Source organism: Phragmites australis, chromosome 6, assembly GCF_958298935.1.
Source record: "Phragmites australis chromosome 6, lpPhrAust1.1, whole genome shotgun sequence".
Lineage (NCBI taxonomy): Eukaryota > Viridiplantae > Streptophyta > Magnoliopsida > Poales > Poaceae > Phragmites > Phragmites australis.
Genome location: NC_084926.1, coordinates 6,522,185 through 6,547,026, shown reverse-complemented (window position 1 = coordinate 6,547,026; position 24,842 = coordinate 6,522,185). Strand labels below are relative to the sequence as shown.

Genomic DNA, 24,842 nt, shown 5'->3' with positions numbered 1-24,842 from the left:
TCGACACTCTGCGCCTCCGGCATGGGTCAGCCAGCCGGGCCCGCGGTGATCAGCCTGTGTGGCTAGCCCTCCCCCGATGCAAAAAGTATTTTTGGTGTTTAAATATTCGGTTAAATCAGAAATCGCAAAATTGATTTATTGATCAACCATTAAATCAGCTAAAATTTGTAAAATGCAAAGAAAATTAAATATAGCTCTAAAAATTGTGAAACCAATTTTGTTAGCTTTGTTTATCCATATTATACATGTTAAAAATATTAGGAGCCATGGAATACATGTTGATATTTCTTTGAACAATAAAATGTGTTTAAGTTTCATTAGTTCATAATTAATTATAGGTAACTCCCAAATTGATGAAATCAATTTTGTTAAACTTGTTATATTATGCCCTGATCATTAAAAATACTCACACTGTCGGAGGATGAACTCCTGTCGCAGGGATCCCGAGAGACCCCTTTTTAGAGATTCGGCCGGGGGGATGATCCTGGATAAGCTTGTTGGGAAATAAGCGGGAACGGAAACAAATGCAATGGCTGGTGGGAGATGATCGCTCTGATGCGAGAAAAAGGGGTACACTGGGGTTTAGACAGGTTCGGGCCGCACGGAGGCGTAACACCCTACTCCTGTGTGAGTGTTATATCTGCCCTTGAAGGGGATTCTTCAAGGAGGTATCTGGTTCTAAGGGGAGAACTGTTTACAAAGAGCTTGAGGCTCTTATGTTCTAGCTTAACTTGAGCTGGTTTGAGTGTCCGTCAATCTATCTTTGACCTGGTTCGTCGGAGATTGTTGGTTGTCTGGTGGTCGGGGGCTGTCGTTCTTCCTCTTTTTTCACACCCCCCTTCATGTTCTCCATCCTTTTCTTTTATAGGTGCGCCGACCTCAACATATCCTGAATGGGAAAGGGGGGACGCGAATGCCAAAATCCCACGGAGAAAGGCGCAATCATCTCATCTTGGTGAAGTGACAGGGGCGGTGGAGAAATGCGGCGCGCATTCGACCTCCAGCCGCTGCGGAAGCCTCGGGGCGCCATGAAAGGGGCCCACCGGGCAGCCTCAGAGGTGCCCGGTGCGCCCACCCTGTCTTGTTCTTCTGCCAGGGCAGGGTGGCAGGCCGAGCGCTTCGATTCTGGCAACGTTATCCCGAGGCACCTGGATGAAACGGGACGGGACCCGTGCATTTAATGGACCCACGCCCCCCTGCCAGTGCATGGCAGGGTCTGACACTGGGGCGTGGGCAGCCGAGAATGTCAGGATATCAGAATGTCAGACCGCGCGTGCCTATTAAATGCGGCATTGGGCCTTTGACTGGATGACACCCTGACGACGGGACCCTTCGGGTCTTTGAATGATCTTGCGCGAACCTTCGGGGAACCGAGTTCTCGGGGGCTGCCACGTGCAGCCCCGAGCACTCTCTCCCGAGCACTTCGGCGGGACCTTCGGGGCACCGAGTCCTCGGGGGCTGCCACGTGCAGCCCCGAGCACTCTCTCCCGAGCACTTCGGCGGGACCTTCGGGGCACCGAGTCCTCGGGGGCTGCCACGTGCAACCCCGAGCACTCTCTCCCGAGCACTTCGGTGGGACCTTCGGGGAACCGAGTCCTCGGGGGCTGCCACGTGCAGCCCCGAGCACTCTCTCCCGAGCACTTCGGTGGGACCTTCGGGGCACCGAGTCCTCGGGGGCTGCCACGTGCAGCCCCGAGCACTCTCTCCCGAGCACTTCGGTGGGACCTTCGGGGCACCGAGTCCTCGGGGGCTGCCACGTGCAGCCCCGAGCACTCTCTCCCGAGCACTTCCTTCTTGGTATTTGGGCTCGGCGGATCATCGGGGAACTAGGGTGCTCGGGAACCAGAGGCGGCGGCCCCGAGCACCTTCTCCCGGGGCTTAGCCTCTTCTTACCTTGCAGGGTGGTGATATGTGGTGGATGACCGGCCTGGCCTCGGGACTTAGGGACCCCTGGTTCTGAATACACCGACACACACACATGTTAAACATAGTTAATTTTCTAAATTGAATTGAGCTTTATTTAAGCGTAATTAAATCCATAACACTAATTTAAATTAAGGAAATCCTTAATGATTTAAACTTGCATCGTGAAGCATTGCATCTCCGCTATTGTCATAGATTGTGGAGCCTCTTTCATTGCGTGTCATCATACTCATTGCGATGCACTGTCATCTTTATTTAGAAATTGACGCTTTGGAGTGTCGCGTGGTTGAAACCATAAACGAACAAGTGGAGTTACGTGAGTGTTGCACAGGAAGCATCAGGGAAAGCACCAAACAAGCATCTATCATATCTCTCCTATGTTTTAGTAAATAGTTAGTCAATATGTTCGATTTTGTTATATGTCGTAGATGCATGTGATAATGAGTCGATGTCGGAATCGGGTAGATCTTATTTGTTGCATCGTACCTGTCTTGATAAAGTTGTTAATCCTGATCCTTGTAACCTAGGTATTTTCATGGCACGCTCCAACTTAAAAGTGATGCGGTAATTACTTAGCATTTCATAGGTCATCGATAAAAGTTGAGTGATGGATGTAACCGTCGTTCGTGAGTTGCAAGAATTTCAACTACAGTTAAAAAGAAATGATATGTTGGGATGGTGAGCTGGAAAAATTGAGACGAGATGTGAGCTGATGCTATGGGTAGTTAGGGAGGGGAGACCTGGGTGCCACAGACCGTTTGTATCGTTTAAGCACTGTCTGTGGTGTCTGTTGGTTTAAGAACTTTTTGTACTTTCACATGTCGCTCTAATGGTAAGATAAGCCGATTATCGTATTCCATGTTGACGCTTGCCTTGCGACCCTACGACACAAAGAAAAAATACGAGGATATGCAAGGTGGTGGGGAGCTAAAGCATAGTCGGGACTTGCTCGCGGTAATCCTATGTTTTGATGTTTTGTGGGTTGTAATAACTTGAACATGTTATGAATATTGTGTTATGAATAAGTTATGTTGGCTGCATCTTACATACATTTACTCCAATATTTCTATTATAAATATTGTGTTGTTCATATTTTCACAATTAATATGCTTGGAAGAGGTTCTCCAAGGTTGACCATGCTCCTGTCTAAAGCTGCACAAAAGAAAATTTCTACTAAAGGCTATCCTACAAAGAAGCATGGAGATTCTCCAAGAGGTATGCAACTAGAGAACATAGTACTAGTTGTTTTACACATCAAACTCTACAGTTTTACAACTCTGAAATTCTACAGTTGATGTTTGATCCTTGTTTTATGTAGAAAAATCAAGAGCCCCTTGTTGGAATCTAGTCCTAGAGAAGACCCTTGTTGAGTTGTTGCATGAGCACAACACCCTTGATTATAAGGGTCAAAATGGATGGTCGTCAGAAGCTTGTAACAAGATCGTGAAGGAATTCCACAATAAAAATTCTCTCATAGGCCTCTGTTGTGTTCTCATACAAGAGGACGAGTCGTCACCTATGCTTCTCTTCAATTAAAATGTCATGAAGAAAATTATCCTACTCACGTTTTATAGCTTGCAGCCATCGTGCATGCTCTAAAAATATGACGTCACTACGTCCTTGGAAATCTTTGCAATATCTATACCGATCACAGGAGTCTCAAGTATATCTTCACCCAAGCTGACCTCAACATGAGACAGAGAAAATGGTTTGAATTGATCAAGTACTATGAATTAGAGGTTCATTATTATCCTGGCAAAGCAAATGTCGTTGCTGATGCCTTGAGTCGAAATGCTCAGTGCAATTATCTTATGGTCAAGCCTGAAAATACCACACTCTGTGATGATTTTCAGAGACTTAGATTCAAGATGGTCTCTGTCGGAGGATTAACTCCTGTCGCAGGGATCCCGAGAGACCCCTTTTTAGAGATTCGGCCGGGGGGATAATCCTGAATAAGTTCGTCGGAGAAATAAATGGAAATGAATACAACGGCCGGTGGTGGGGGTGACGACCTAGTGCAAGAAGAAGTAAATACACCGAAATTTAGACAGGTTCGGGCCGCACGGGGGCGTAATACCCTACTCCTGTATGGATGCTATAACTGTCATGAGGAAGTCTCTCAAGGATGTTGCTGGTTACAAGGATGTTGGCCTAACTAAGAGCTTGAGGCTCCTTGTTCTTCGGCTGGAACTGTGCTCAACCTTGCTCACAGTGTCTACTCTCGCGCTGTGTTCTTTGTTCTTGGTCTCGTTCGTCTTGTGGTTGGTCTCTTGTGCGTATCCTCTCTTCTGTGTTGCCGACTATTTTAAGTACTCGCCGGCCACGACATGCCCCGAACGGAAAGAAGGGGGCTTGAGTTCCGAGACGCCATAAATGGAAAGAGCGTCATCATTTCTTCTGGGTGAAGTGACCGGGGGTGGAAAATGAGTCGCACACCCGGTCGCCCGTCACCATAAATGCCCTGGCAACGGGCGCCGTGGAGAGGGCCCACCGGGCAGCCGCAGAGCAACCCGGCGTGCTCGCCCTGTCTTGTTCCCCTGCCACAGCAGTGCGGCAGACGGAACGCCTTGATCCTCACGACGTTATCCCGAGACAAGCCGGATGGCATGGGACGGGACCTGTGCAATTAATGACCCCACGCCTCTATGCCAAAACGGGGCAGGAACTGACGCTGAGCGCAGCGGGAGCAGCTGGAGGTGTTAGGCCACGCACGCTCATTAAATGCGGCATTGGACCTCTGGCTGGTTGACACCTCATCGGCAGGCCCCTCGGGGGCCTTTCTGGGTTGTCGGGGTACCGAGTGCTCGGGGGTACTGTTCACATCCCCGAGCACTCTTGCACGAACCTTCGGGGAACCAAGTGCTCGGGGGCTGCCACGCGCAGCCCCGAGCACTTTCTCCCGAGCACTCTTGCACGAACCCTCGGGGAACCGAGTGCTCGGGGGCTGCCACGTGCAGCCCTGAGCACTCTCTCCCGAGCACTCTTGTACGGATCTTCGGGGAACCGAGCGCTCGGGAGCTGCCGCACGCAGCCCCGAGCACTCTCTCCCGGAACTTAGCTCTTCTGATCGTCGGGGGACTAGGGTGCTCGGGGGTGACCGGGCACCTCCCCAAGCACTTTCTTTCCGGTACTCGAATTTCGTGGATCATCGGGGAACTGGGGTGCTCGGGGATCACTGAATGTGGCCCCGAGCACCTTCTCCCAAGACTTGAGCTTTTCTCATCCTATAGGAGAGACCTCGCGGGATGGCGCCATGTGGCGGATGGCTGGCCTGGCCTCGGGATTCAGAGACCCCTGGTTCCTGATACACCGACAGTCTCAAAGGGATTTTTTGCAAATCTTGAGACCAAATCCACCCTTCTCGACCAAATCAAGGAAGCATAGAAAAAAGACAAGGGTATTGCTTGAATTCATGATAAGAAGAAAGAGAGCAAAGCTATTGCCTTTTTAGAGGATGAACAAGGCATGTTGTGGTTTGGAAAGCGACTTGTGGTCCCTAAGGTACATGAGTTAAGGAAGAAAACTTTGGATGAAGCTCATGACTCCTTGTTGTCTATTCATCCCAGGAGCACTAAAATGTATCAAGACCTCAAGAAAAGATTTTGGTGGACTCACATGAAGCGGGAGATTGCTCGATATGTGGCTGAGTGTGATGTTTGCCGGGGAGTGAAAGCCAAGCATCTCAAACTAGATGTAGCGCTCCAACCTTTACCAATTCCCTCTTGGAAGTGGGAAGAAATCGATATGTATTTCATTACCTGGCTACCTAAGACCCCTCAAGGCTATGACTCAATTTGGGTGATTGTTGATCGATTTACTAAGCCCGCACATTTCCTTCCCGTCAAGACCTGTTATAGTGTCAAGGAGTATGTGGAGTTAAATTTCTCGAGGATTATTTGCCTTCATGGGATTCCGAAGAAGATCGTTTTTGATCAGGGTACTAAGTTCACCTCTTATTTTTGGAGGAGCCTCCACGAAGTCATGGGTTCTGAGTTATTCCATAGCATCACCTACCATCCCCAAACTGATGGTCAGACAGAGATAGTAAATCAAATACTTGAGGATATGTTGCGAGCTTATGCTCTCACATATGGAAGAAATGGGAGATTTGCTTACCATTCATCAAGTTTTCTTACAATAATAGCTACCAATCCAGTATTAAGATTTCGCCTTTTGATGTTATCTATGGACGGAGGTGTCGAACACCTTTAAATTGGTTCGAGTCCAGTGAAGGAGGTTTTCTTGGCCCAGATTTGGTCAAAGAAGTGGAAGAGCATATCCTTACCATTCACAAGAATCTTCTCACAGCTTAATCTCGCCAGAAAAGCTATGCCAATCGTCGTCGGCGTGAGCTTGTGTTCAAGATGGGAGAATTCATTTATCTCAAGGTTTCTCCCCTCAGAGTAACATGACATTTCTAGATAAAGGGAAAGTTAGCGCCACGTTACGTTGGCCCTTTTCAGATTATTGCCCGACGTGGTGAGGTTGCTTATTAGCTGTAGCTATCTCCATCCCTCTCTGTTGTGCGCAACGTCTTTCATGTCTCGCAATTGAAGAAATGTCTCGACGTTCCAACTGAAGTTGTGATGGTAAATGACCAAGAACTTCAACCCAATCTTTCTTATTGTGAGCACTTGTTCGCATTCTTGATGAAACCAAACAGAAGATGCGACGCAAATCATAGAAGTTCTTTAAGGTTCAATGGAGTAATCATACGGAAGATGAAGCGATGTGGGAACTTGAATATCGACTTTGTGCCGATTACATTGAGTTCTTCTCCAACACATGAGTGTTGCTTTAGTTTCCATTCCCACAGCATGGTTGTCGTGAAATCATGAAGTTACTAGATTCGTCGTACTCTTCCCTAAGCTGGTCTGGACCTATATAACTTCATGTGTCCCTAATAAAGATGGCCAAATGGGCCAATCGGGCCGGCCCGGCATGGGCCCATCTCGGCACGGCCCGAAATCGGCATGGCCCGATTGGCCCATTTACTGTTACGGGCCGTGCCGTGCCGGCCCGCGTGCCGAGCCGTCGGCCCACGGCACGGCCCAACTGTCATCGTGCCGTGCCGGGCCGGCCCACGGCACGGTCGGCACGATGGGCCCGGTCGGCACGATGGGCCCGTTCGGCACGGTGGAGGCACGATAGGCCCGTTTGGCACGACGGGCCCGATCGGCACGGTGGAGGCACGACGGGCCCGGCCGGCACGGTGGAGGCACGTTGGGCCCATCAGCACTCAAAAAAATAGGAAAAAATCAAAAATAATAGCTAAAAAATCCAAAAAACAATAAAAAATATGAAAAATAAATACATAACATCTTTATTGATTGGTTGCCTCATTAAAAACCTTTCTACTAGAAGGAAAAAATAGTACAACCAATGATTATGCTCCAAAAATTACATGGTTTCATTAGAAACCCCAGAATTTTGCTTGCAATTTTTCATATGCTTCCTCAAGTGTCCCGTTCCATGTGAAGATCTGGCACCTATTTCTATACTGCATATATTACACTTAGCAAATCTTACCTGTTCCCCGTTAATTTCTTTGAAGACCTTTTCAAAATGTTGCCACACTTGGGACCATGCACCTGAGTTCTCGGCGCCTTGATCCATGAATTGAAATATGGAATTAGTTTCTTCATGTGAAGTGAATACTGGCTACTTGGCTAGCAAATAGGAAAAGAGAGATGGGTGGGCAGGGTGGAGTTTGAGATGGAGTAGATGGTATTTATAGGGATGAGAGGAGAGGTAGGTGGGGGTGGGGCCGCAGGGGGTATTTTAAAAAAATAAACAAAAAACATGAATAAAAAAACTTAGAAATAATAGGGGCACATGATTAATTCTAAAAATGAGCTTTATTGATAGGTTGCCTCATTAAAAACCTTTCTAGCAAAGGAAAAAAGAGTACAACATAGCTCAGAAAATTTAAAATTACACGTTCTCATCAGCATCTAGATACAAATTTTGGAATGATTCTTCAAGCTCAGTATTTTCTGCAGTGTGTTGCATTCGTGCTTCAGTTTGTTCCCAATCCTTTACTATAGTGAGTATTTCAACCATCTCACTTGACAGATTTGTTCTTCTCTCTTCAATTATCCTTCCTGTAAGACTGAAGGCAGCCTCAGAAGAAACTGTAGATACAGGAACCGTTAACAAATCTCGCGCTAACAGTGAAAGGACTGGATAATTCGTCTTGTGCTCATGCCACCATTGCAGTATGTTGAAGTTTTCTTGTTCGTGGCTGATAACGTCACTGTCGATGAAGGTAGTTAGCTCCCCTCCGGATGTTGGAATTCCGGTGCCCGTAGACGATCGTGACGAAGAGTCTGAACTTCTTGATGAAGAACCTGCACCAAATATTTTCCCCCACATTGTCGTCTTCTTACTTGTTGTGGGTGCTAGTGGAGGTCGTTGCAGGCGAACTCCGCCATACTTTGTTTCATATTTACTATAAATTTCGAATAACTTAGAACGAATATTAGTATAATAATTAGAATAATCATGGCCAAGAGCATCACCTAGAATTGCGAGAACTCTACAGAAAGCTGCAATTTTAGCTCTAGGATCTAAAATAAAGGCAAAAGCGTATAACAAAGGAATTTCTTTCCAATACTTTAAGAATTTAGATTTCATAGGAACTACACAATCTCTTAAAAGATTGTCATTTTCATAGTTATTTAAATGAGTAGCAATTTCAACAATATTATGCACTACTAAACAAGATGTTAGATAATAAACTCCTGATAAACTCACAGTTGAATCATAAAAAAATTCAAGAAACTCCAGTATCCTTTCAGCAACATACCAATGCGCTTCCGTGAGTAAAGTTTGACCCCCATGCTGATGGTAATGTGTATGAATAAACACACCAAATATGCTCTTATATGGTATAATATTTTTAAGCATCAAGAAAGTAGAGTTCCATCTCACCGGCATGTCCAGAGCAAACTTACGTGGACGCACACCCATTGCAACACAATACTGTTTATATGCTGCAATTCGTTGGTTAGAGGAGTTCACAAAAGATATTGCAGTACGAAAATCTTCTAAGTATCGCGATAACCTCTTCAAACCGGATTTTACTATAAGATTGATAATATGACAAGCACAACGTTGATGTAACAAGAAAGATTCAGCATAAGTACTAAACAACGGAGTAAGAATATCCATTGCTCTAGAATTTGCACCGGCATTATCTAAAGTGATAGAAAATATTTTATTCGTGAGGCCAAAGTCTGCAACTACTTGAGATATTTTTTCAACAATATTTTCACCGGTATGCGCGTTGTCAATCAAGCGAAAACCTATTATTCTCTTTTCTAATTCCCAATCATTATTAACAAAATTAGCAACCACACTAAGATAATCCTCTCTAGCCCTACCTGCCCATATGTCCGAGGTCAAAGCAACTGAAAATGTACATGTTTGCAACATTTTTTTAAGTTTGCTACGACACGTATTGTAGTATTTTACCATATCCCTACTAGTTGTCTGTCTAGAAACATGCGTGAACCTAGGATTATGAGCTTGCTTAATGTAATCTTCAAATGCAGCAGACTCACCGATATTGAGTGGTAGATCCGCTCTTGCAATGAAGCGACATAGCTCTTTTCGAGCATTGGCAGGGTCGTACTCCCAATGATGAACAGAGCCGTCGGGGTTGTACTGCAACACCGTCTGCTTCATGGCTGCTCCACTCTTTCGCTTGCAACTTATGTCGTGCCTCTTCAAGTGCCCCGTTCCACCCGAGGGCTTTGCAGATAATTTATTTTTACAAATATAACACTTAGCATACCTGACACTTACCCCATCTTCCTCTTTGTAGATCCTTTCAAAGTCTTGCCAAACTACGGAAGTACCGGCTCTTGATCTTTTAGACCCGCTGCTTGCTAATGTGTGCGCACTTGTAGAGCCTGACGATGGCACTCCTGCTGCATCCCCGACCGTCGCTGCCCGTGCGCAGACTCCATCAACGAACGTGATGGAGGCATCTGGATCATCTACTCCGGAGCTGTCAGGTTCGTCCCTCCACCTCTCCTCTCAGTCTCTCAGTAGGTCTTTGATTCAATTGAGAAACTTGTAGCCTCTCGGGCCTACCCTAGATAGTTTCTCAATTGAATCAAAGACCTACTGAGAGACTGAGAGGAGAGGTGGAGGGACGAACCTGACAGCTCCGGAGTAGATGATCCAGATGCCTCCATCACGTTCGTTGATGGAGTCTGCGCACGGGCAGCGACGGTCGGGGACGGCGTTGGTGTAGCCGTCGACGTGGTGGAGCAGGGCGGCGTGGCTGGTGGCTTCCCGTCACTGGCTGCGCCCCTCTTAGATCGGATTAGGGTTAGGGTTTCGGTGGGGTGTACGGCTCAGTCGAACCTCGTTAAAAGGAGCCGCCGGCCCCCACCTCTTTATATAGCGCAGGGTGACAGGGGCCCTCCAGCCATAGTGGGCTGGGCGCCCCCGATCAGGGCGCTGATCAAGGGCCCAACTGGGCCGTTGGGTCCAGTTAGGGTTAGAGATCAATCTAACAATCTCCCCCTTGATCTCATTCCATCTTTCATTTTCATATCATTTACTTTTGTTCATTCCATTACAGATTAGCGCATAGAGCATGTCTCATCGTCACGGTCAATTGCCGATAGATTTAACAACTAAAACACACCACTCTGTTCTGAAATAGATACTTAACTTTTGGGCCTTCTTTTGTCCAGGAATTTTATAGGCTTTCCCTTAAACCCATGCCGGCTACATGTTCTCTGAACACGTTGGGTGGTAAGCCTTTTGTAAGCGGATCCGCGAGCATTTTTTTGGTACTTATATGCTCAAGACTTATGACATGATCCCGGACTTTATCTTTCACAACATAATACTTTATGTCAATGTGTTTGGCAGCACCACTTGACTTATTGTTGTGAGCATACTGTACTGCTGGATTATTATCGCAGTATAACTTAAGTGGTCTATAGATGTCGTCAACCACCTTCAAACCGGGTATGAACTTCTTTAGCCAGTTCACCTGCCCCGTTGCCTCATAACACGCTACAAACTCGGCATACATTGTGGACGATGTAGTGACGGTTTGTTTTGAGCTTTTCCATGAAATAGCTCCCCTTGCGAGAGTAAATACATATCCAGACGTGGATTTTCTATCATCTCCCGCATAATCAGAATCAGAATATCCCACTATATGGAGTGAATCTGATCTTCTATACGTCATCATGAGGCCTTTCGTTCCTTGCAAATAACGCAAGACTTTCTTTACTAATTTCCAGTGTTCTGTTCCAGGATTGCTCTGGAATCTGCCAAGTAACCCGGTAACAAATGCCAAGTCAGGGCGCGTACATACTTGAGCATATTGTAAGCTTCCGACAGCTGAAGCATATGGAACCGTTTTCATTTGATCGATCTCATACTGGTTCCTGGGGCATTGAAAATCCCCATATCTGTCGCCCTTGACTATAGGAGCAGGTGAGGGACTACATTTGTGCATACTAAATTTCTTTAAGATCTTCTCTATGTATGCCTTTTGTGATAGTCCTAATACCCCTTTACTTCTATCTCGGTGAATCTCGATCCCTAGAACGAACGAAGCTTCACCAAGATCTTTCATATCAAATTTCGAGGACAAAAACTTCTTTGTCTCCAGTAGTAGACTGACATCACTACTAGCAAGTAAGATATCATCTACATACAGGACAAGGAAGATGAACTTCCCATTCTTAAACTTTGCATAGATACAATTATCCTCTACATTCTCTTTAAACCCAAAATTCCTTATTGTCTGATCAAACTTCAAGTACCACTGTCTTGAAGCTTGTTTCAATCCATAAATGGATTTCTTTAGGCGGCATCCCATTCGTTCTTTTCCTTCCATGACAAATCCTTTCGGTTGTGCCATATAAACATTTTCCTCCAAGTCCCCGTTGAGAAATGCCGTCTTTACATCCATCTGATGTAATTCTAAATCGTAATGTGCCACTAACGCCACTATGATTCTGAAGGAATCCTTACATGAGACTGGAGAAAAGGTCTCATTGTAATCAATCCCTTCTCTTTGCGTAAAGCCTTTTGCCACAAGTCGCGCTTTATATCTCTCTATATTCCCTTGGGAGTCAAGCTTGGTTTTGTAGACCCATTTACAGCCTACTGTTTTGGCTCCTTTAGGAATTATTTCTAAGTCCCAAACTTTATTGGCATTCATAGATTTCATTTCATCTTCCATGGCCTCAAGCCACTTTGATGAATGATCACTTCTCATGGCTTCTTCAAATGAGGTGGGATCATCCTCCATTTGAAATTCTTCAGTGTTGTACACTTCATAATCAGCAGGAATAGCTGATCTTCTAACTCTTTGAGACCTTCTAGGGGCCTCCACATTTGGCACATCTTCTGTTTGAGGCTGTTGTTGCTCCCCCTCATGTGTGGCAATAGGTTCTACAGAATCCTGAAGAACAGGTTCCTCATCGTCATTCATTATTGCCACAGGTGGAATAACAACAGGTGCTGGCACCACAGTATCTTGCACTGTCGGTGCAGTGACAGCAGGTAGTGAGAAAAATGGCTCATGAATCATCGGAGTGGGTGCATACACCCGCTTCTCTTCAAGGTCAATTTCTCGAGCTACCATGCTCCCCCTCATCATTTCATCCTCTAGGAAGACAGCGTGTCTCGTTTCTACAAACTTTGTATGTCTGTCTGGACAGTAGAAACGAAAACCTTTTGACTTTTCTGGGTAGCCAATGAAATGGCAACTTGCTGTTTTGGGATCTAGTTTTCCAATGTTTGGGTTAAATACTTTAGCCTCAGCAGGACTCCCCCACACACGTAAGTGGTTTAGTGAGGGTGCTCTTCCTGTCCACAACTCATACGGTGTTTTGGGCACCGACTTACTTGGTACTCTATTGAGAATATGAATGGCGGTTTTTAACGCCTCCATCCACAGGCTCAACGGTAAGGTGGAGTAACTTATCATACTGCGCACCATATCCATCAGGGTACGATTGCGCCTTTCAGCTACTCCATTCTGCTGAGGTTCGCCCGGTGTAGAATACTGGGCAACTATGCCATTCTCCTGTAAGAACCTTGCAAAAGGTCCAGGAACTTGGCCATATGGGGTATGCCGACCATAGTACTCCCCCCCACGGTCGGACCTGACTATCTTAATCTTTAAATTGTGTTGGTTTTCAACTTCTGCCTTAAATATCTTAAATTTATCCAATGCTTCTGTTCTTTCTTTGATTGGATAAATATAGCCATAACGGGAGTAATCATCTGTGAATGTTATGAACGAATCATAACCATCCACACTCTTTACAGGAAACGGACCACAGATGTCTGTATGAATAATCTGTAGAATTCCTGTGCTTCGTTTGGCATCTTTCTTAATTTTCTTTACATATTTTCCTTTTATGCATTCTCTGCATTGTTCTAAATCTGAGAACTCTAATGAAGGAAGAATATCATTCTTAACTAGTCTTTCTATTCTCCCCCTCGAAATATGGCCTAAACGACAGTGCCATAATTTCGACGACGCATCGTGAGTTCTCTTTCGTTTTCTGTTTACATCCGCAGACGAGGATACATTGTCGCACGCAACGTTCCCATCATCGCATACAACATTCACATCATCACGTAGTGATAATAAATAAAGCTCATTTTGTAAGATAGCAAGACCAACACATGCATTATTAAATGTTATCTTACATTTGCCATTTCCAAAATGGCAATCATATCCATCATTGTCCAAGCATGAAACACTAATCAAGTTTCTCTGTAAAGAGGGAACATAAAGTACATCTCTAAGTAAAAGTGTGAAACCATCAGCAAGCTCTAGAGAAAGATCGCCAATAGCTTCAACATCTGCTCGGAGTCCATTTGCAACTTTAATGTGTCTTTCTCTTCTTTGCGTAGTCCTCGTCGAACGGAATCCCTGTAAAGAATTAGCAACATGAACAGTTGCACCTGAGTCAATCCACCAAGTAGATTTCGAATACTGTATATACAGGGATTCATTTATGAACGTAATAATGTTCTCACCTTTCTTTGCCATGATCATCTTTAAGAAATCGGGACAATCTTTCTTATAATGTCCCGTCTTCTTGCAATGGAGACACTGGTTTTTCTCCACTGTGAATTTATTCTGCTGAGGCTGATGTGGACCTTTTCCCTTTGACTTTGAGGAGGAGTTAGCATTATAATTCTTTTTCTTGTTGTCTTTTATATAATTGATAGTGCCACCATTGGAAGCTTTTATTCTCTCCTCCTCTTGCACACACATAGCCATGAGCCTCTCTAAGTCCCACTTCTCGGGCTGTATATTGTAGTTGACAACAAAGGTGTCAAACTCTTTTGGCAAAGAAGCAAAAATCAGATGGATAAGGAACTCTTCCTTGAGAGTCAGATCCATTGGTTTCAGCTTGGATGCCAAATTGCTCATCCTTAGTATGTGCTCTCTTATGCCACCATTTCCAGAGTACCTCTCTGTCACCAGCTGCTTTATTAGCTGGGTAGCATATGTCTTTGAAGAGCCAGTGAACTGACTCTTTATTCTATCGAGGTACTCGGTGACCGTGTGATACTCTGGGATTGAGCCCAAAATTGCAGGCTCAATCGTGTTCTTTATCACAGCCAAACATTTCTTGTTGGCAGTGAACCACTTCCTATGCTCAAGGTGATAGGACATCTTTTGGTATTCAAAATCCCTTTCTTTAGTTGCCCAAGCGGCATCAGCCTCGTTTGTCTCCCTCACCGGTGCCACAGGTTCAGTGGGACACGGTGAGGTGACTACCCAGTCCACCTCAGCCAAGATGAAGGCCAGGTCTATCTTTTTCTTCCACTCCGTGTAGTTGTCACCTTTGAGAGTGGGGATCTCTTTGATACAACTCATCAAATTGTATCCGCCTGAAAACACAATTCATATACAGTGAGAACATAAATAATAACAACAATTGCATGCCTTGATTCCAACGTTGGTCAAAATTAAAACATACAGTTGTTTATACATTAAATCTACATCACCGTTGGGCAGAAATAGAATTAATGCATGATTAATCTCATTATAATATTGCCATTAATCAACGTTGGTCAGAATAATAACAACATTATAATAAACATATCCATTTTTCAAAATTAAATTCTCCCGTTGGTTCGAATTTAATAATGAAAATAAAAACTTTAAATACGCAGCGAAAAAAAAGAACTGTTTTCATGAATTTTACCCACAGGGAAAAATTATTATTATTATTAATAATATTATTATTACTATTTTTTTTTTTTTTTATTATTATCTTTTTGAGCCAATTTGAAATTCCAATACCTTTTCGGCCCAACCGGCTCGGCCCATCTCGGTCGCGCGCGCGCACTGCCTGCCCAGGCCGCAACGTGGGCCTGGGCCGGCAAAGTGCCGCAGCCGCGCGCCCCGCCTGGGCCGCGAAGCGGCCCGTTCAATCTCGGCCGTCCGCGCCGATCCGACGGCCGTCCGTCAGAGTCGCGCGAACAAAAACGGCGCTCGGCCGGCTGCGGTCGAAACCCTAGCTCATTCGCCCCTCTCTCTTCTCTCTCTCTCAGCCGCAGCGGAGCACGAGCGAGCGAGCGAAGTCCGAGGACTTGGCGCCGTCGCCGGCCCTCTCGCCGGCGAGCGCGCTCCCCAGCGGGTGAGCGCGCCGCCGTCGAGCGGCCTGGCTGCGGCGCCCCTTTTGGCCAAAGCCCGACGGGCAGCGCCCCGGCTCGGCCTTCTTCTCCCCGCGCGCCGGCGAGCCGCGCTACGGCGGTGTCAGCAACGGCGAGGTAAGCCTCCCCTTCCCCTTCTTCCCCTTCTATTTGCTTCTCTGCTGCTCGGATTTAACCGTTTGGGAAATTTAGGTTTAGGGTTTCACTGTGCTAGGGTTTGGGATCTCACTGTTCTTCTTCCCCAGAGAGTGTCTGCGGATTCTAGGGTTCGGCCTTGCGTGCCGAGCCCTCCTTCTCTTCTTTCTTTTACCCAATTAGGGTTAAGGTTATGCCGAAACCCTCTGTTCTTCTTAGACCCGCACTGGATCTAACCTTCCACTTCCTTTTCTAATCGATTCTAGCCCTTGTCGAGATCTACACTAGCAACCGAGGCTCTGATACCATTGTTGACGCTATAGAAACTATCTAGGGTAGGCCCGAGAGGCTACAAGTTTCTCAATTGAATCAAAGACCTACTGAGAGACTGAGAGGAGAGGTGGAGGGACGAACCTGACAGCTCCGGAGTAGATGATCCAGATGCCTCCATCACGTTCGTTGATGGAGTCTGCGCACGGGCAGCGACGGTCGGGGACGGCGTTGGTGTAGCCGTCGACGTGGTGGAGCAGGGCGGCGTGGCTGGTGGCTTCCCGTCACTGGCTGCGCCCCTCTTAGATCGGATTAGGGTTAGGGTTTCGGTGGGGTGTACGGCTCAGTCGAACCTCGTTAAAAGGAGCCGCCGGCCCCCACCTCTTTATATAGCGCAGGGTGACAGGGGCCCTCCAGCCATAGTGGGCTGGGCGCCCCCGATCAGGGCGCTGATCAAGGGCCCAACTGGGCCGTTGGGTCCAGTTAGGGTTAGAGATCAATCTAACACAAACAACTCCTAAAACATAGAAATTTGTCCAGACAAGATAGAGTTACTCACCAACTAAATAAGAAATCAATCAGTGTCCAGATGGATCTTCATTCTCCGCACGAAGATATTTGCTCACCACCAGCTGTCGAGCTCGCCATATCGCTGACTCACTATGTTCTCCAGGTTGATTATTTGAGGACAAGTACTTGTTAGATAAATAGACGACACATTCTTCATACCTTATTAATCATATGTACACCTATACGCTACCTTTACGAATTGGTCTGTTTATACCCCACCCGTTTCACATGAGTACGGGTTTTGGAGTGGCCATTGACACGAACTGCATTGTTATATCACGCATGCCACCTTCGTGTTGACCACTTGAAAAACAAAATGCATGGATTGTTCCAATTTGGTATTTGCAGCCTAGTTTTCAGTCGCTTTCAAATTTGAAATTTCCATGACACCATAAGAATACCTTTATTTTTCCACCAACCTTCCCCCTCCACAAATCGAAATCGTGCGTTTCTTCCACACCAGCCATCCATCTTGGAAAAGCTACGGCATCATCGGTGCCCTTTGAGACCGAGAATGGACGGTCCAGACTTAAATCAAAACAAATATTAAGAAGAAAATAAACAACAGTACACGTTCTCAAAAAAATATTAAACAACAGCCTAGCGGACCGACCATCCGTCTCCAGAAGAGCGCCAACCACCTTGAACGTTTCGCACGCACGAGCCCATGTTCCATTCCCGCACCCCATCCCATCCCATTCACACCTCCGCTTTCCCCCAATCGTCGCGCTCGCCCGATCTGACCAACCAGCCCCCCACACGGCATCCACCGTCCGTCCAAGCCTAAAAAACCCCCAACACCCCTCGATCCGCCGTCGGATCACCACGCGCCCTCCTCCAGTCTGGACACGCCAGTGTCTCTACCACGTCAGCACCTCTCCGCGCGCATCCATTGCACGAGATCGCCGTTTGCTGTTTTGTATTCGCGCAGCAGATCTTGGTATCGAGCGAATCAAAAGACCCGGCACGGAACGGCCAGCCCACCACCCCATGTGGCCCCACCGCGCGAGTGCAGACGCGGATCCACCGGCCCCGTCCGATCCGACGGCCCAGGCAGCCGCGCCCTCACGGGAGGCCCACCCTGGGGCGTACGCACAGAGGGACCGCGCGTGGCGGAGATAAAAAGGCACGCCCCAAGAAAGCCTCGCCCCCCTCACAAAGATCGGAGCCGCCGCCGCCGCCGCCGAGACTGGGAAGGAAGCCTCCCCCGCCTCAGGAGCCGAAGGGTGAGTCGCGTCTCTCGTTAAGTCTCTCTCTTCCGGGTTAGGCTCGTATTTCATCTGCCTATTTGTAGCGATCCGTCGACCGCGCGCGGTGTTATATATAGATCTGCCCGAGTGTTGCTCCCGTAGATCCATTCCTTCCGTTTCGTTTCGATTGTTCGCGTGGTAGTCTCGGGCTTGGGTGTTCATTCTGATCGCTTCTTCGATCTGGTAAGGACCAGGGAGGTTCATCTGTTTGTTGGTTGGTTGTCTCTTTGAATCTTTAGATCGTCGCTGAATCTATAGATTGCGCCGTTATTGGTTGGTTTGGTAGGGGGAGTGGGTCTGGGAGAAGAGAAGTATGGCGTTTTGACCGCTGTTTCTTGATAGTGACAGTGGCGTGCTAGATCTGGCGGAGTTGTGTCCATCGGACGGATATCTGATGGCAGACACCCTTCCCTAATAGATCGGTTGGAGGGTCGAATATTTTAGTCGTCATCAATGTAACAGTATGTATAATGTGAAAATGATTTTTATTTGCATGCTCCCGTGCGTAGATCTGTTATCTGTTCGTGGCTTACGAATAGAATGGCTGTCTTAATCAATCAGGCCATTTATATGCAAAGTTGAAGGCTCTGGTAGTTGCTTTGATCTTGATCTAGCAAGGCTAAGAGGAAGCTTTTTCTTTAAATAATCGCATTTTAATTAACAGATTCGGTTGAGCTGGCACAACATTTCTGGTTACACATTTGAACTTCCCATATGCTATAAAGATGGTCTTTATCACTACCGTCAACAACCATCCTTGTTTTTGTCAGAGAATTAGAGTTCATATCTCTTTCTAGTAATCTCATTTATTGTTCGAGATGCAATACTGTTTTTCAATTTTTATAGTAAAATAGGATATTGAGATCAGGACACGGTCCACATTTTTATCCAACTTGACCGAACCTTGTTACTGTTTGAGGAGAACTGCTGTTCGAGCTTGCTTTATTTGTCTTTCCTATTGTGATTTCAGTTTAGCTTGATGTATTGAATTCGTGTGACCTGACTCTGCAATAGTTGTAGTGAAGGCTCTTAGAGGAATGGAAAATCCAAAGCTATATATTTTTCCATAATCTCATGCATTGTTTCCAGAATTCTGTTTATCTTCGTGATGCTGATGGACATAATTTAAATTGAACAGTATTCTATTCGTTCAAGTACAGTTTGCCTGTCTGATGATTTAATATACTATTTGTGGTTGATGTGTATGGATTTCCGCTTTACTTTCACTATATATATCTACTTCAATAATTGTGATTGATTATGACTGTGGTTCCCTATCTATTTCAAATCTCCAAAATAATATTACCCATTGCATGTTGTAGAAATCTATATGTGTACCACTGTAGTTTCTTTGCTAGAAAACCTGCATATCTTTCTTTCATCAAAATAAAGCACAACAATCTTAAGAATACAATATGTTTCTGTTGTTGTACACTGTCCTAACTTATTGTTTCTTGATGTTAATGTTGCAGGAAATAGTTTAAGGTGGTGATGGCGGACCAAACTAACCAACTGACTGTCCTCCATAAGCTCGGTGGCCAGTTCCACCTCAGCTCCAGCTTCTCTGAAGGTGTACGGGCCCGTAACATCTGCCCTTCTGTCTCATCTTATGAAAGGCGTTTTGCCACAAGGAACTACATGACCCAGAGCCTTTGGGGCGCTTCAATGTCTGTCAGCAGTGGCATGAATGTCCCAATGGTGACATCCTCCCCGCTTTTTGCTAATGCACCAGCTGAGAAAGGGGGCAAACACTTCATGATTGATTTCCTCATGGGAGGAGTGTCAGCTGCTGTTTCGAAGACTGCTGCTGCTCCCATTGAGCGTGTGAAACTGCTTATTCAGAACCAGGATGAAATGATCAAGTCTGGTAGGCTGTCAGAGCCGTACAAGGGTATTGGTGACTGCTTTAAACGTACCATCAAGGATGAGGGTTTCAGCTCCTTGTGGAGGGGGAACACTGCTAATGTTATTCGCTACTTCCCTACTCAGGTAGCCAACACTTTTCTTGAAATTTCTTATGCTTGGTTGTAGAATATTCAATAGTTTTTCTATCCATACTATGATAAATATGGTTAAAATTTGATGTTCAGTAGTTGAACAACGCTTCATAGGTTAATATTGCAATAGCTTGCGCAGCAATGGTATGATAGTTGTCCCAATGATCTTTATATAATGTCCTTTTTATTGATATGTGATTTACTGGCATTACTCTAGCGTTCTGTACATTAGTATTGCAGTAGATTTTTGCACCAAAGATTGACATTTTTCTTTTTCGTAGGCTTTGAACTTTGCATTCAAGGACTACTTCAAGAGGCTATTCAACTTTAAGAAGGACAGGGATGGTTACTGGAAGTGGTTTGCTGGCAACCTTGCCTCTGGTGGTGCTGCTGGTGCTTCCTCCCTGTTCTTTGTGTACTCCCTGGACTATGCAAGGACAAGGTTGGCCAATGACGCGAAAGCAGCTAAGGGAGGAGGTGAAAGGCAATTCAATGGTCTTGTGGACGTCTACCGCAAGACTCTCAAGACAGATGGTATTGCTGGGCTCTACCGTGGATTTAACATCTCTTGTGTTGGAATCATCGTGTACCGTGGTCTGTACTTCGGGTTGTATGATTCGATTAAGCCAGTTGTCCTCACCGGCAACCTCCAGGTTTGGTCATATTTCAGTTTCATCTTCTTTGGGCATGTCACTTTGGATATCGAATACTAAAAATATGTGGCTTATTCTTTTGTAGGACAATTTCTTTGCCAGCTTCGCTTTGGGTTGGCTGATCACCAACGGTGCTGGTCTTGCATCTTACCCCATTGACACTGTCCGCAGAAGGATGATGATGACCTCCGGTGAGGCTGTCAAGTACAAGAGCTCCTTGGATGCATTCCAACAGATCCTGAAGAAGGAGGGTCCCAAGTCCCTGTTCAAGGGTGCTGGTGCCAACATCCTCCGTGCCATTGCTGGCGCTGGTGTCCTTTCCGGCTACGACCAGCTCCAGATCCTCTTCTTTGGAAAGAAGTACGGCTCAGGCGGTGCTTAAATGGAGAAAAAAATGATGACGAACAAGAGCAGTATGTTCCTGGTCCTGCCCATTCAGGATCTGGTGAAGTTTTTTGCCTACCATATCGAAAAGAAAGTAATAATTCATGTAGAGGGAGAATTCTTCCAACATTCGTTTTTGGAGTCTTCAATCTCCAAACACTATCGTAACTATCTTCATAGGTTGAGTCTGCCCTTCTGTCTGTCGGGCAATTTTCCTTACTTACATTGCCTCATTAAGCATCTAATGAGAGTCAAGTTGCGGTTAATCTTTTGTTACATTTTGCTATGTTTCATATCATCATTCATTTGGGTGATAGCATTTGTTGCGTGGCCTGCAGTTTTTCATATTTCATATGATTACTGCGTTTGCATGGTCACATAAGTCAGCTTAGTCCTCATTTGACTATATTTGTCGAGCTCTTTCAGAACTTCAGTTTGTTAATTTATCGTCGTTACTCTGCGCTTCAAATGGTTGGTTTTCTTTGTGCGCCAGGAATAGGGTGTTTGCTAAAATGCCTAAACAAGTGTTCATGCTACAGGGTAGAAACATAATACGTGCATTTTAATTTGGCCTCTAGGTGTGAGGTCGCTATTTAGGCATAGGCATACTGACACTTGGTATCACTTGGATTGGATATTTGGATGCTTTGAGAGCATTGAGGTTTGGGCATTGACGCCAAGGGTAAGCATACGATGGTTAATACTAAATCGAGATTGATTGGTAATGGCAAGACTCAACCTTCCCATCTACCTTGGATTCCTGCTTTTACAGTTTTGTTGGTTTTTACCCCTTCGTTGTATGACGGTATCATTCTAGCATTCGTGCATCAGAGGATCTTTAAAGTGTGCCAGAGCATCTATGCACACTGTGAACAAGGGAATGCGAGGTGGTACTACAGCACTACGATTCACCAGCATCGAGCGTTAGAAACTTGGAATATAGACAGCCAAATCCATTCCAAATCTGGCTGGCTTCAAATCTTACCCTACTGTTCTAGAGAGAAACTGAAACAAATCAGGTCCAGCTCTCTTCCCTACTGCGCTTACAGCGTGAGAAATTGGCAGGTCATTTTCCTCCCCAAAAAATGCGGCAGGTCATCGGGTTATCGCTCAAAGGACTAAAAGTAGGATAAAATCAGAATGAAATGCCATTCCATTGCAATTATTCCCAGCTGGTAGGATTGCAGGAAAGTGGAGTTATTGAGGAAGAAACTCTAAAAGTTTAAACCAAGTGTAAAAGGCTCTACTCCAGCAGAAGTGACACAAAAAAAAAAATATTAAAAAAAATACAGTTTTAGCATCGGGTCAGGTGTACAGGAAACCGTAGCTTTTTGGCTACAAATCTACAACTTAGATAGCAACTTAGTACAGACTGGAGTTAGACACAACCAAACATTTTGGATAAATGACAGAAAACATAAGACAGCGATCTTTCTCTTGAGGAACCTGGTGGAAGCTGTTATGTGCTTCGTAGGTGTCTTGCACTGATGATGATCCGATTCATTTCAACATGTAGCAAAAGGTGAAGCAGCACTCATACAGATGCAGTAATCACTTCCATATCTCTAATTCTAGCTGACATACTTAACGTTCTCTTAGTTCAGACTTCAGAGAAGGAAAAGTTAACCATGGAAGAAACACCTAACGGATTTCTTGACCGGTCATTCTGGGTGCCAAATCAACCCATGCCGTGATGCACAAATGTGAAGAGAGTATAGCTACATACCTGTTACTTACAATTGAACAGCCATGTTGAAATACAAAAGCAAAGGAGCAAATAATTTTTGCCACAATTCTAACACTCAGTATTTGCCGTGTTTGAACAATAAACATGGTAAACAAGTCCTAACAGATAAGAAACAACTACTAAACAACTGCCCAGACAAAATCGTTATGTTCTCCCTGCAAACAACGTAAGCTGAAACATGATAGATCTCATTTCAGAAAGGCACAGCACTACATAATACCCAACAAACTTGTAGAAGGAACTTCTCGTTTGAGTTGCTCCGAAGAAAGGAGCTGTTTTAGGTTTGCAGTATATCAGTAACCGCTGGTACCATGTTTTGTCCATCCACACATGAGTACATAACAGAGTCAACCAATCAACTTATTAACTTATGTGCTCTATTGAATTGGACTATGTATTGTCAAATAAAACCAAAGAGCGGCGGAAGTTCCGAATACAAAATTGAATTTCTTCTTTACATTGAGGCAGTTTGACATCTTAGATGCTTTGTGTTGGGTGAGCAGACTAGCAATGCAAGCATAATATTCTCCTAGACGATATATGAGTGGTGCCAAGTTATCATTTTCTACTGCAGTACTAGAAGCTACACAAACCATATGTGAGGAGCCAAGTACTTCATACAATTGCTCAAACAAAGGTAGACAAGTAGATGCATAAAAAAATTTACATTTTCAAACTAGCATGCATCTCAAACAGTTCATATATAACAAACATTATGCTGTACGAGATGATAAAACATCCTCTTTTGCAATTCCTGAACGGAATGACCAATATAGTTTAAAGACGCACGCACAAAATCAAACGAAAGGACACTTACAATTCTGAATTATAGTCAAACCTTAGGTTTGGGCAAAGTAATGAAAACAGTACCCTTGCCAAAGTAGGATATTTCTACCAAACTGATATTGTTAACAAGCAATCCTTTATCACCAAATCAATGAGAATATTGCGAAAAATCCATACTACTTACCAGCAAGACATCAGTCAAATCTAAAGATTCATCGGCTATCAAATAAGTTAGCGGCACTACAACTAGACTGGGAGGAAAAAAAAACCTTTATCTAAGCAAGCTGCAGACGAAACCAGTAAGCTGCGTAAAGCAAGGAAAAAAGAGCAGCCGAGAACCAAAGTAAGATCTTCCAAACGCTTCGATGATGCTACCAAGGTCCAAGCTTAATCACGGTATGAGTAATCAGATCAGTAAAAGTCCGGTCTGAAGTAAGCATGACTTAACACGTTAACTTATCAGCAGATGTCAGCTTGGGAGGGAGAATGGGTATCCAACATCTCCATTTCAAGCACTAAATGCCGGATTTCTGGAGGAACTTGCCCTGCACAAGCAGCAGCATAAGCAACTGCCAGCCATGGAACAGTCTCCTTGTAACGTTCTAAGATCCTCACCGCAAATCTCTTCTCAGTTAAAGAAACCACAGTGTAGAAGTCAATATCATTCTTTACAGGACCCTTCGCCTTCAGAACCTTTAGGACATAATGCCGGGGCATCATCCACCTCTCCATGCTGTAAGTTAACACAGCCGGCCTATGCACAATAGCACTCAGCCTCTAGACCAGCCTCCATCTTCAGGAATTCCACCGTGCGGCTTAGTCTGACCTCTGTTAAATTCAGAATGGCAGGCAACTTGCCAACTGCAATGCCCAGCTCGGCCTCAGAGCATCCAAGAGCTTTCTTCAAGAAGTTCAATTTTGCGCTGATCCTCCTAGGAGTCACGTGGCACGCTGAGTTTGTCAGCGCACGCCACAATTTCCTTGACACGCTCTGGCTTCAATAGGACTATCAATTCGAGCTTGACAATATCACAATCAGTTAGGCCGCATTGCTGCAGGAAAGCCATGTTGGGCTTGACCACACGCTCGACATTTTGACTCAGGAGGTGTCCCCCGCTCTTCCTGAGGGCAGTGTGCACCTTGTCGTAGGAGCCCAAGGCAGAGGTAGAATGCGAGGCGGGAGGTCATAATGGGACTCTTGGAGAGATTGGGGGCGATGGTGATGAGGCGGGAGATCTGGGGCGGGGATAGGCGATGTCGTGGAGCAGGCCAACGCAGGGTCTTAAAAATAAAATTCGGTGGCTGTCATATATCGCCTGTTCAACGAGCGAGATCTTATTCAGATAAGTTTATTTAATATCGGCCGTGTCGGCATCCTCCCTCCGTTTGTTAATCGTTTCTGGTCATTTGTTAATCTTGTCCTGAATTTGGTCCCGAAAAATTTACTTCTTTTAATTGA

The 24,842-nt window shown here is 45.3% G+C and overlaps 2 protein-coding genes across 3 annotated transcripts in view; one reads left to right on the top strand and one right to left on the bottom strand.

Moving 5' to 3' along the window:
- Window positions 1–21,128, top strand: part of LOC133921366 (ADP,ATP carrier protein 2, mitochondrial-like) — a 53,797-nt gene extending 32,669 nt beyond the window's left edge. The window contains exons 2-5 of one of the 2 annotated variants that reach the window (XM_062366208.1): window positions 17,745–17,792; window positions 19,289–19,805; window positions 20,095–20,466; window positions 20,552–21,128. In XM_062366208.1, the coding sequence (XP_062222192.1) occupies window positions 19,308–19,805; window positions 20,095–20,466; window positions 20,552–20,848 (1,167 nt within the window). In that variant the 5' untranslated portion in view covers window positions 17,745–17,792; window positions 19,289–19,307 and the 3' untranslated portion in view covers window positions 20,849–21,128. Of the gene's footprint in view, window positions 1–17,638; window positions 17,793–19,288; window positions 19,806–20,094; window positions 20,467–20,551 lie in introns of those variants that run through there. The other variant, XM_062366207.1, reaches the window with a different exon arrangement.
- On the bottom strand, window positions 13,981–16,499 carry LOC133920819 (uncharacterized). Its single transcript, XM_062365384.1, has 3 exons — window positions 16,141–16,499; window positions 14,051–14,823; window positions 13,981–13,998 (listed from the first exon to the last, which is right to left on the bottom strand). Exons 1-3 carry the CDS (start codon window positions 16,175–16,177, stop codon window positions 13,981–13,983), a joined length of 828 nt encoding a protein of 275 aa, XP_062221368.1. The 5' UTR covers window positions 16,178–16,499.
- Window positions 21,129–24,842: the final 3,714 nt, after the last annotated feature.